Source organism: Anarhichas minor, unplaced genomic scaffold (assembly GCF_050575085.1).
Source record: "Anarhichas minor isolate MPS153535 unplaced genomic scaffold, ASM5057508v1 ptg000073l, whole genome shotgun sequence".
In the NCBI taxonomy this organism is placed as follows: Eukaryota; Metazoa; Chordata; class Actinopteri; order Perciformes; family Anarhichadidae; genus Anarhichas; species Anarhichas minor.
In genome coordinates this window covers 6,223,223-6,235,834 of record NW_027466519.1, presented here as the reverse complement: position 1 = coordinate 6,235,834, position 12,612 = coordinate 6,223,223, and the positions used below count along the sequence as shown (strand labels likewise).

The 12,612-nt window shown below is 42.0% G+C and overlaps 1 protein-coding gene across 10 annotated transcripts; it reads right to left on the bottom strand.

Moving 5' to 3' along the window:
- Positions 1-6,037: 6,037 nt before the first annotated feature.
- LOC142935220 (mitochondrial glutamate carrier 1-like) lies at positions 6,038-12,363 on the bottom strand. Of its 10 annotated transcripts, XM_076079428.1 has the most exons (11): positions 11,245-12,328; positions 11,026-11,100; positions 10,614-10,816; positions 10,254-10,491; positions 9,561-10,159; positions 9,268-9,454; positions 9,008-9,178; positions 8,705-8,900; positions 7,773-7,930; positions 7,579-7,654; positions 6,038-7,474 (listed from the first exon to the last, which is right to left on the bottom strand). In XM_076079428.1, the coding sequence occupies exons 7-11, from the start codon at positions 9,048-9,050 to the stop codon at positions 7,315-7,317; spliced, it is 633 nt and encodes a 210-aa protein (XP_075935543.1). In that variant the 5' UTR covers positions 9,051-9,178; positions 9,268-9,454; positions 9,561-10,159; positions 10,254-10,491; positions 10,614-10,816; positions 11,026-11,100; positions 11,245-12,328; the 3' UTR covers positions 6,038-7,314. The 10 variants fall into 10 exon arrangements, 2 of the variants coding, with proteins under 2 accessions (XP_075935543.1, XP_075935544.1); XR_012947801.1 differs by lacking the exons at positions 6,038-7,474; positions 7,579-7,654; positions 7,773-7,930; positions 8,705-8,900; positions 9,008-9,178 and having other exon boundaries at positions 9,185-9,454; positions 9,561-9,769; positions 10,047-10,159; positions 11,245-12,322; XM_076079429.1 differs by lacking the exons at positions 9,561-10,159; positions 10,254-10,491; positions 10,614-10,816; positions 11,026-11,100; positions 11,245-12,328 and having other exon boundaries at positions 9,268-9,554.
- Positions 12,364-12,612: the final 249 nt, after the last annotated feature.

Below are 12,612 nucleotides of genomic sequence, written 5' to 3'. Positions count from 1 at the left end.
GCTCGCCCGTCTGGTGGAATCATTTTGAATTCTGGGACGCCCCCAAGATTTCATCTCCTGCATCATCCTCTATATTTTAAAAAAGCCTTAATTTATAAATTAATTTTTTGAAAAAAAAAATTTTTTTGTTTAATAAGAGTTTAAAATAAATATCCTCATTTACAAAAAATTTAAAAAGGGTGAAAAAAAGAAGAAGAAAAGTTTTCTTCTACATTTAGGCCCTTTTTTTAAACAAATACAATAACCCTTTATGCCAAAATGTATATGAAAAAAGAAGATATTACACGTCGTTTGTCGGATGTGGCTCCATCATTATAGACTGGACCAAAATGCTGGCTCGCTGGCACAGAACAGGATGTTGCATAATGCGCTCTGCTGCGGTAAAGGATGCTAGGGCAGCAAGGATTGTCCGACTTCTGTTTAGTGTTAACCCGGCCAGCTTTAGTCTTGTTATTGGCCGTTAACATGTCCATGGAAGGGAGACTCTGAACTGGTTTTGAATCTAGACTTAAAGGTCAATAGTTACATTGTTATTATCATCATTTGGACCCCTAAAGAAAAACATAGTATCAGTTTTTTGGAGGAGGGGATAACCCATAATGAACATATTTTTCTCTCTCTGATGGAATAGTAAAAGCTACGTCTTCTAGTCATCCTCTGAACTAAAGAGCTAAAGAGAACTGCTCTTATCGTTATCATATATTCATTGTTAATATCTTTGGCTGCCAAGATAAAATATCCAGCAATGGTACACGAACCCGTACTTCTATTACCATTGCTGTAGATGGGATTTTAAAGGGACAGTTCCACTTGCAACTACGATAGTTCCTACATGAAAGCGCTCACTACGAGGTTTAAGGATCATCTTGAGTAATCAGGTCTTGATTTCTGGAATAGAGGCTGTTGAGTTTTTAAAATGTATCGTGATGGCTCTCACAGCAAAACAATCTACCTCGATGAAAAACACTACAGATAAGAGGACAAAATAAGTATTTTTGATTTCAGGGTGAACTGTCCCTTTAAGCATCTGCTGACTAATTAAAAATCAAGTAACCCTTGATTTTTAGCCATCAATATATCATCTCCTGATGCATAACTCTTACTTTAAACTCATCATCCTACACTGATCATAAAGTATACTGTCTGTTGTTGTGATATTTATAAGTCAATACAGCTGGGTCAGTTATGGGCTAACGTTAACAGCTGGTGTGGCAGTCTGCGGAAAACTCCGATAAAATAGAGCTAACAGAGAAACAGCTATGCGACTGATGCTTTACATTGTCAACAGTCTGCGTTTACAAAAAATAAAAATAAAAAGTTAAATCACGACAGGACAAATGTAGGCTCCTAGACACTTTTCTTGTCCCTTTAGGGGGGGGCATCCTGCCAGAAAACCTGCTCTGCAAGATGTCACTGACATTATCAGATTGAAAATAAAAAACACTCCGCTTGTAACTTTTACGTGTGAAACACTTCGTGTCGTTTCTAACCACTTGAAGAAATACTAAAAGAAGAGAAGTTAAACTCACCTCTGACACACAGTAGCGACATGGCAAAGCGCTTCTTCCAGTAGTTTCACACAGTTTTGCGGCTCTCAGCGGAGATTTACTCCGTCAGGCATCGTTGCACGCGGTTAAATTACTTTTTCAAACCACCGGTAAGCTCCGAAACGGGTGTTTTTACAGGTGGTTTTCCGGTGCTGGACTTGGGCAGTGAGCGGCGGCCCCCCGCCACGGCCACGCCATTATTAAAACTCTCATCACAGGTTTCAAAGACTGACGAACAACCTGAGGGCACGGAGGAGAGGGGAAAGGCGGGGTCGAGGCACCTGCTTACTGGCGTCCGTGGTGTCCAATGAGAATGCAGCGTCGCGCTGGAGGGCGGAGCCGTTTGAATCAGCAGAAATCTGACCAATCGCTGAGAGGGACATGGTTGGAGGAAGAAATCGGGTGACGTAAACAAATTGTAAGGAGACCAAACTCCTGTAACTTTATTAAGATAGCTGCCATTTGTCTTGTTTTACTTTACCTGCAGCTTCAAAATTAGTTAAATTCATTCATAATTTGCTTTTTCCCCAAAAATGTATCTTTATGTGAATGTGAATGGGTATAAATTTAAAAATGACAACGTTTGACTGTTCTTATAATATCTGCACCACACATAACCTCACTGATTTCTTAGTTTCACAATTCTCTAATTATTCTCTAATGCATCTTATCAATGCATCATGCCCACATATTACTGGAACTTGTTGCATCAAGCTACAGTTGCTGCATACTATAAAAACAAAATCATTGCTGAAATGTCAAGTCAGGTCAGGATTATCAACCCACTCAATAATTTAATAAAAAAAGAAGACATATAGCCACCTAAGGATCAAACGTAGGCTGACACTATATGTGCCCCATGCTAAGGTGTCTTATGTACATGCATAATAGAACCCAAAGGATCCCACACAACAATAAATTACATTTTGTAAAAGGGAGTAAAGTATACACTGTACACTTGTAAGAGAGCAAAGACAAAACCAACAGCACCACCCTGTGTAATTAGTGAGTCATTGCATTTGGTCCTGAAGACTTTATTCAATCGTTTAATCGAAAGAGTGGAGACAAAAAGTTGAACTGTGGGTATTTTAAAATTGTCATCATTTTCTATTTCATACTCTTTTGCTCTTTCCCCTTCTCATCAAATGTGGGCTATTTAAATATTTGACCTACACTGTCACTGATATTGTTGTAAATATGCAGATTGTGGCAAACAGCTGCAGGCCAAACCTCCGCCTACAGCCTCTGCCAGCAACTTGAATCCTCCAGCCTGCAGCCCTCCACAACAATCTACATCCCTGGCCTCCACCTGTCGATCCTGGAAAACACCCCTGGAAACCTGCTCCACCTCCAGCCTCGTCCAGCTCCAGCCCTGAGCCTTCACCAGACACCTCCAGCCTCCGTCTACTCCTTCAAATACTATCAGTCTGTCTGAAACTCCACCTATGGTCCCTGCCATTAACCTGCAACTCCACCTCCACTTGAAGATTCTGGTGGACATCTGCAACCCAAACCTCCACCTACAGCCTCTTCCAGCAAACCTCTATTTATTGTTTCTTTGTTCTTTTGTCGGGGGGGGGGGTGTTGCCCAGTGAAGGACGCAATCCCATCACTGTGAATTCATGAGTTCAACCTGACCAGGATGCTGTTCTTTTGTTGGGTATCTGAGCTATTTTAAGATGACATGGTAGAAGAAAAACGAAGCACAACCTTTGTGCTGACATATGAGGTCAAAACCTAGTTTGTATTGAGCCCTGAACAGGACGAAAGCTGTTGCCTGGTTACTGTTCATTCAGTGTGGCTTTGTGGCACAAGGCAGTTTGCACACTGTATATTATCAATCGGGCTTAATCATAATAATCAGCTTTATCCAAAAGTTTGGCGCGCCTCTCCTCACACAGCGTTGCTAACAGCGGCTTGAAAAATACATCAAAACGTGCGGCCTGATCGGGAATACACAATGTTTACTCTTTATACACCATTTTTGGCCAAAAAGCTTGGAAATATTGTGCTGTCGCACACAGATGTCTGTGGAATCCAACGGACTTACACATTTGGCTCAAAGAGCCACAGAGCGACATGAACTCCAACCAACTGCTCCATTAGACTCCATGTTAAATCTGACCACTCATTTCTCAAAGAAAGCAGACAGTACCAGTTTTGCATATTGCGCTCGAGTTCACATTTTTAAGACCACAAACATAAAAAACACATCTCCGCGTTTGCCAGAGTCTTATCTCTCTGACGGTATCCATATTTTATTGATTAGTCTCATGGTTTTGGTATGAAGGGCATATGTTTGACAGGTAGTTTTGTTGGAAATCACTGGTTACTCTCTCTCTTAATTAGTCTCTAACACACAGGTGCTCCAATCACCAACATGCACCCAAGCACACAGGTGTTTATATGAGCTCATTAGTGATGTTGATAAACACACAGAGGCACTGAGACACACACGCACATACAGGTGCTGGTCATATAATTAGAATATCATCAAAAAGTTGATTTATTTCACTAATTCCATTCAAAAAGTGAAACTTGTCTATTATATTCATTCATTACACACAGACTGATATATTTCAAATGTTTATTTCTTATAATTTTGATGATTATAACTGACAACTAAGGAAAATCCCAAATTCAGTATCTCAGAAAATTAGAATATTGTGAAAAGGTTCAATATTGAAGAGACCTGGTGCCACACTCTAATCAGCTAATTAACTCAAAACACCTGCAAAGGCCTTTAAATGGTCTCAGTCTAGTTCTGTAGGCTACACAATCATGGGGAAGACTGCTGACTTGACAGTTGTCCAAAAGACGACCATTGACACCTTGCACAAAGAGGGCAAGACACAAAAGGTCATTGCAAAAGAGGCTGGCTGTTCACAGAGCTCTGTGTCCAAGCACATTAATAGAGAGGCGAAGGGAAGGAAAAGATGTGGTAGAAAAAAGTGTACAAGCAATAGGGATAACCGCACCCTGGAGAGGATTGTGAAACAAAACCGATTGAAAAATGTGGGGGAGATTCAGAAAGAGTGGACTGCAGCTGGAGTCAGTGCTTCAAGAACCACTACGCACAGACGTATGCAAGACATGGGTTTCAGCTGTCGCATTCCTTGTGTCAAGCCACTCTTGAACAACAGACAGCGTCAGAAGCGTCTCGCCTGGGCTAAAGACAAAAAGGACTGGACTGCTGCTGAGTGGTCCAAAGTTATGTTCTCTGATGAAAGTAAATTTTGCATGTCCTTTGGAAATCAGGGTCCCAGAGTCTGGAGGAAGAGAGGAGAGACACACAATCCACGTTGCTTGAGGTCCAGTGTAAAGTTTCCACAGTCAGTGATGGTTTGGGGTGCCATGTCATCTGCTGGTGTTGGTCCACTGTGTTTTCTGAGGTCCAAGGTCAACGCAGCCGTATACCAGGAAGTTTTAGAGCACTTCATGCTTCCTGCTGCTGACCAACTTTATGGAGATGCAGATTTCATTTTCCAACAGGACTTGGCACCTGCACACAGTGCCAAAGCAACCAGTACCTGGTTTAAGGACCATGGTATCCCTGTTCTTAATTGGCCAGTAAACTCGCCTGACCTTAACCCCATAGAAAATCTATGGGGTATTGTGAAGAGGATGATGCGAAATGCCAGACCCAACAATGCAGAAGAGCTGAAGGCCACTATCAGAGCAACCTGGGCTCACATAACACCTGAGCAGTGCCACAGACTGATCGACTCCATGCCACGCCGCATTGCTGCAGTAATTCAGGCAAAAGGAGCCCCAACTAAGTATTGAGTGCTGTACATGCTCATACTTTTCATGTTCATACTTTTCAGTTGGCCAAGATTTCTAAAAATCCTTTCTTTGTATTGGTCTTAAGTAATATTCTAATTTTCTGAGATACTGAATTTGGGATTTTCCTTAGTTGTCAGTTATAATCATCAAAATTAAAAGAAATAAACATTTGAAATATATCAGTCTGTGTGTAATGAATGAATATAATAGACAAGTTTCACTTTTTGAATGGAATTAGTGAAATAAATCAACTTTTTGATGATATTCTAATTATATGACCAGCACCTGTACACTCCTCTCCCTCCATCTCTCTGTCTGTCTCTCTCTCTCTCTCTGTGTGTGTGTGTCTCTCTCTCATAGTCATTCAGGTCTTGGAGACTTTTAGAGGACTCCTGTCTGCCTGTCTCACTCACTCACTCAGTCCATCTAACGGTCTGTCTGCCAGCCTCTCTCTCCTCTCTGTCTAGCTTTCTGTCTGTCTCTCTCTCTGTGTCTCTCTCTATCATACAGTCATTCAGGTCTTAGATATTTTTAGAGGACTTTTCCCCTCTCGCAGGGTAACACCCCTTAAGATTGCATCAGAAAAAGTAAGACACCGTCTACAGTCAACCTGCCACTATTCCCTACAGCCCTACCTGAGAATACATGACTGGATATGCAACTCTTCAGGCTGCACCCACTCCATCAATACCACAAGTAAACACTGCATTCATACGTATTTATTCAGCATTTAGAAATCTATTTACATGTGTAATTCAATTAAGTTCATTACAATGAAGTTAAAAATAATGAATTGTCCTCTTAAACTGGTTAAAACACTTTTGAACATATTGAAATGTTAAAAACTGCTCTCAGTTTGAGTTTAACTTGGCAACGTTTGAGACAAACGAAAAATACAAGATACATATTTACATAAAACGGTTTGACCAATGAAATTCTCCATAAGGGGGTGAGTGCAGCCCAAAATTGCTTCCAGTAATGGCTGCCACAGAGAGACTGCCCACAGTGTCCATTAAAAAACCCAAACACCTCCACAACATTGTCCTGAGAAATAAACACCAGAAAGCACCTACGAACAGTTTCAGTTTAGTGACCAACTGTAAAGCAGTGTAGATGAAGAGAATGGGCAAACAGTTCAATAACACAGGGAATTTACTCCTTGCAACAGAAAGTAATTCAACACAGGATTCCTGTATCATACAGGTGAACAGGAAGTCCAAATGTTCATTCAGTCTAAAGCTATGACCTTTTAAATAATCAGTTTTCCAGACCAGGTTGTTCGGAGGAAAACACCTGACAATTATTTTGTCAGAAAAGTTATTTATCAAATGATATCTGCTTTACACTACATACATAGACAGGGGTCAACATCCATGTTGTTTCACATGTAACCCTTTAAAACAGGATTGAAGCTATTCAAGTAATGTTTAAACATTCAGCCTTTGTTATTACACAGTAGACGCTCCCTTGCACTGTAAGGTCTCTTTTGCAACATCATGTAACCGTCGTTAGACCTAGTGGTCTCCAACATGGGGCAGTTGGAGGGGATGTACAGGTTAGGGTTACAGTGAAGGGCAATTGATATGGGGCATAATGAGGGATGGGGGCTGAATCTAGGAAAACATGGGAAGGGTTTGGTGTGACAGGTCTTGAGTCTGATCTGAGTGCAGTGGTGATCGATGTAGGTCTATCTAGTCCCTTAGTGAGGAAAGCAATTCTGCTCTCACAATATGCTCCACTGAGGCCCAGATAGAAATACAACTTTCAATCTCTTGAATGCTAAAGGCCAAGTCATGCTAAAGGCATCATTTGAACCATTTTTTATTAAAATGGCATCTCTCTGGTCCCTTTAGCGTTTTTATCTGAAAGCCTCCAAAAATAAAGAAGGTACACAGTGGTAGAGAACTAGGTCCATGGCTATGCCCAGTGCATAGCTGCCTGTAATTTAATAAAGCGGTAGGCAGACTAGGAAACAGCTTGTTTATGTAGAGTAGATGTTGGAGGGCGTGTACCCAAGCAGGAACTCTCCAACTCCTACAAAGTACACAACCTGTACAATGCCAAAGAGTGGTGCAATAACTAGGGCCCGGCAACTGGCCCCCTTGAGGATCGCTCCAGGGCCCTCCTTTCTCAGGATCTTTCTGCAATTGAGGAGAGTGTACAGGGTTAGCATGTAACCTGTGCCATTCATGCAAACCCTGTGGAAGGAAAGGCATTCTGTTTGACGACTGTATGACTTATTTACCTGATGCAGTCCACCACTCCATTGTAGGTTTCCTCGTTAGCTCCTTTTTTGAGTGATTGTAGCCTTGTCTTGACCACTGCACCAGACATACCAAGCATATTAGTTGAGAATTTATAAAAATATTTGAAACAACTTTAAACTTTCAGTTAATAATGCTTATGTTGGTTGATATCTTCATAGATTGAGTCACTGACCGTCACAAGGGCTGACAGTCACAGCAGCGATGGATCCAGCCAGGCAGCCAGACAAGAAGGACCAATAAAAGGGCACGGATGGGTCTTCAGATGAGCGCTGGCCGAGCTGGTGCAGATGTGCGAAAAGAGGGAAATACACAACGCAGAACGGGATGTCCCTAAAAAGGCAACAAAAAAATTGCATGTTAGCCACAATAACTGGAAAAGCAGTTGAAGCTTTGGTTGGTAACTTAACGTAATAAAAATAAATTTGTCACATTTACTCAAACTGTCACTATATCCTGACAGTAGTCCATGAAAGAGAAAACCTGTTCCTTTGCCACCATTTAGTGCTCCCAATGGCATTTGCAAGAATCAAGCGCCCAAAGAAAAACAACCAATCAGACCTGAGGAGTCTCTAACGCAACTGTCATTCATTGCTCATGAACCAATCAAACTGTCAAACTAGCCAGCGCTGATCAAGAAGAATCAAGATTCTGTTACTGCATTGCCTATTTCTCTTCTCAAATGTTTTCAGGAACATATTTTAGTCTACGGTTTAGCTGCAAAAGTAGAAGCGCTCTGTGGGCGGTGCTTGGTTTTGGCTCGACTGTTTTTAAACATGGCGGCCGGGTCGCAAACTCATTTTACAGCTCAACAATACAAGTTAACATGTTTCTGAAAACATTTCAGGTAAGAAACACGCAATACAACAACAGAATCTTGATTCATATTTGATCTGCACTGCCTCGTTTGACAGTTTGATTGGAGTTCATGAGCAGTGAATGGCCGCTCCTTCAGGCAGAGGAACCTGATATTTTTTCACAGATTATCCGTCTCATGTACTACCGTCAGGATATACTGACAGTTTGAGCAAATATGACAAAACGTTATTTTTATTACAGTTATCAACTGTGGCTTTAAGCAAGAGCAAGCATGAAATCCCATCTCACCTCATCAACGTGGCTCCGAGTCCCCTGTACAGTCCTGACACTCCTTTGGTCCTCAGCAGCTCTCTGGTGATCTGTGTGGCGGACACTCGCGTGACTTGAGGCGCAGGGCTGGTGTTGTAGGAACGGCTAAGAACAGCCCTGGTCCCCCCCATCTTTAGAGTCGTCGCTACACTAGGCACCACCCTCTGCTGGGCCGCTGGCAGAGAGAGGAAACATATTGTAGCTGTTTTAGGGTAACTGTTGAGGATGTAAAGAGCACATCAAAGCATTATTTGCTGCTGCTGCTGACTTCCTTGTAATTACCTAGCCTGCAAGCATCCTGCAACTGGATCTTGAGCATCTCCATGGGTTACAACCAGCCATCAGCCAAAGTGAATATTCACTTTCCAAAATTCATCTCAAAACCATACTGAAGTTTGGACATGATGCTTGCAAAGAAACAGCGAGTCACGCCATCACCAATTGCTGGATCTCCTGAAAAAGCAAAATACACAGTACAGACATCAGTTAAATGAATATATGATCGTTTTTTATCTTTAGTTTTGCGTGTGTAACCAATTTACCCTCGAGTGTGCATGTCAAGGGGCAAGCCCACTCAACATTAGCCCTCTTATGAAAAGAAAGGACTGTCCTCGGCACTGTCTCCAAGATCCATGGTAAGATATAATGATTTTCCAGTTGCATGCCGGCTTAAAATGTCTTCTTTGAATCTCTTTGCTGCCTCACTGGGATTTGAAAGAATTTTCCAATCTAAAAAGAGTTTTTAAATGATTCCAACTAATACTGGATGAATTGATATGTAGAGAGCAACAATTTATTGCAATAAATGATGTAATGTTTAAATGATGTAACGCACCTGGGAAGCCTCTCTCCTCAGTGGGATCTAGGTCCACTATCTCAGGAGCAGCATACATGTCCCTGAGAGGTGGCACGCAGTAGTTTGTGTTGCTGGCCCTTGTTGTCTCACTTGTAGCCTTGTCAACATGCTCACAAATCTACCTTCACTTCGGTAGGCACTTGTCTGTTGTCACCACAATTTCTACCTCACCACTGTTCTGTGATGGTCTTGGGTAAAGAGAAGCACGTTTTGTTATTGGGGCCAGTATATTTTATAGTACATTACACATTCACAAAAACACTGCAACTAGAAAAGAATGGTCATATAAATAGAATAGAATAAATCCATTCAAATTAAACTTTCCCTCAAGACCAATATTCAGGATCATCCACATTCAAAATGCTTTACATCTTTTGGCAGACTCCAGAGCCTAATGCTTAATGTCTGATGTACGACTACTTGAGTGCTTGACAAATGTGACGTTTTAGTTCTGTAGAGCGATACCTCACGCATTCATCACTGGGAGCCTTGATTCTTGTAAAAGGGAACTCCTCTCCACACGTCACACATTTCTGAGGTGGTCCAACTAGCTCATTACTGCATTCTGGTTGACATGCCTGTAAACAAGATCATTTTAAAATGTAACACAAGCTATACTTATGTAAATGTTCATACTCTTGCCATTTTCATATGAGGATATGAGGATCTTACAGGGTTCCAGATTCAGCTTTCTTTGGAGTGGTCGGATGAAAATTGTAGCGTGACCAATCTGTGTTTGTGGATCTTTTACATGTCTCACGTGGTAACCCTCATTGGGACATGGTGTGATGATCAGTTGGCGACCATGTTGTTCCAGAGATTTTGAGCAACTCAAATCCTCCCCCTTGTCTGAGTTTTGGATATGCCTCTAAAATAAATTCTCTAAAGTCATCTGGATCTGTATGACTACCTGAAAATAGAAGATAATAATCCAAACAACCGATCTAACTTGAAATATAATAACGTTTGATGTTTTTGAAAGGTAACTTAATTCAAGAAAGATACGTCTGTCCATCACGATGCCTGACTTACCTTGGAATGTAAGACGTTTTCCCCTAGTCCTGCAGCAGCAAGTCTATCTTTGGCGTATCGATTGGGGACTAAGGCCGCATTTTTATCCTCAATACAACAGAAAGAGTGAGTGTACGAATGAAGTTGTGCGGGCGCAGCAACAGTTCGCCTCCTTGTAGTCCTTCTCCCTCCAAAGTATGGACCAAACAGTCTTGAAACCTCGGCTAGAATCAAGTGAAGAGGATAAGCTATAATCAGTACAAGAACATAAGAACGTTGCAGACGAAACATGTTGGCTAACGATATCATCGCACACTTTACAGGAATGTGATCTGACGCACATCATGAATAAATAAATCACTCATCACCGGCGACAGTGATTTAGTCTACACAAGGGATTTAGCATGGAAAAGTGTTCCCTGCAGAAACCTACCGTCCACTGGGTGCCTGGGTGTTACGTTATGTGGCGGCCGCGGAGGTGAACTTAGCTCGTTTGCGGTCCTCGGTGCTGCACAAAAAAATAACAAAGCAGTGAACGCCACATGGCTGCCTAGTTCAGTTTAATAGAGTATATTGGCACTTTGACCAACAGTATTTAGCTAAACAACTGCTGTTGTTATGCTGCTTATACGTTTAAACAGAAGAAACTCACAGTTCTCAAGCTGGTCAGCCACATCCCGCAGGTCTGCCAGCGGCCGCCCGGTCGAAGCCACGAGTGCTGCTAGCTAGTTTTTTGACGTCGTCCACAGGGATGATTTGCTAGGAATCGGTTGCTTCTGTCTTGCTCCCCTACTCGACCAATCCTGCTTAAGAATGAGGTTCGGACCGCCTACCTCACTAACATACGGACACAGAAATAAATAAATGAAGGAATACAGCAATGTAGAAATGTATTTATTTATTTACGTTCCGTTTAGGTATTGTAACCGAGCGTCTTGGGTTCGTGTACAAGGGCACTTATCATACAGTAATAACTGGAGTCGGGAGACCAGATATCTTGTGTCAGCCCACGGCTACTCTCTTTATTATTGTTTTCTCCTTTGGCCAGAGGCGGGAGTTGCGCCTTCGCTACGGCAAACCTCAAGGGACATATCATCGTCAACACCAGAACGACAAACATGAGACAGTCTGTTACAGTATCAACTTTCATTTATTCATCTCAGCATTTATTTACTATTATATTTATTTATTTCAGCATTTAAATATGTCTGTATTCATGGGACAGCCTCGTCGCAGCCGCGCATGCGCGGTGACGCATTCGGTCTCCAAACGGCCACAGCTGGCGCATAGAATGACATCTATAGAACGGCATGACGTCACAAAGAGATGAGAGATCAAAGGCAAAGAAACTATATAGCCTACCTACCCCAGACTACTTCTCCAAACCAGTTATTGAGGACATTCAAGAGACACCAGTACTAGCCTACAGTTGGACGAAGAAAGATAAATCAGAGGCAAAGAAACTCTATACCCCAGACTTTAATTATCCAAACTAGTTATTGAGGACTTTCAAGAGACACCAGTGGAAGGAAGAAAGATAAATATGTATAAACTAAACATGAAAAACTTTTGGAAGGGTCTAAGGAAGTCAAAGCATTGCAATGATGTCAAGTCGGACCGAGTTAATGACCTTGAACAGCAGCCAAAGGTGGCTGAGCATGATAATGTCAAGTCAGTCCAACTTTCAAGAGACACCAGTACAGTGGAAGGAAGAAAGATAAATATGGATGAGCTAAAAATGAAAGACCATGGGAAGCGTCTAAAGAAGGTAAAGCATTGCAATGATGTCAAGTCGGTCCAACTTAATGACCTTGAACAGCAGCCAAAGGTGGCTGAGCATGACAAAGATGTCATGTTGGCCCGAATTAATGACCTTGAACAGCAGCTAAAGGTGGCTGAGCATGACAAATATGTCATGTTGGCCCGAAGGAATGCCGTTGGACAGCAGCTACAGGTGGCTGAGCATGACAAATATGTCATGTTGGCCAAAATTAATGCCCTTGAACGCCAGCCAAAGGTG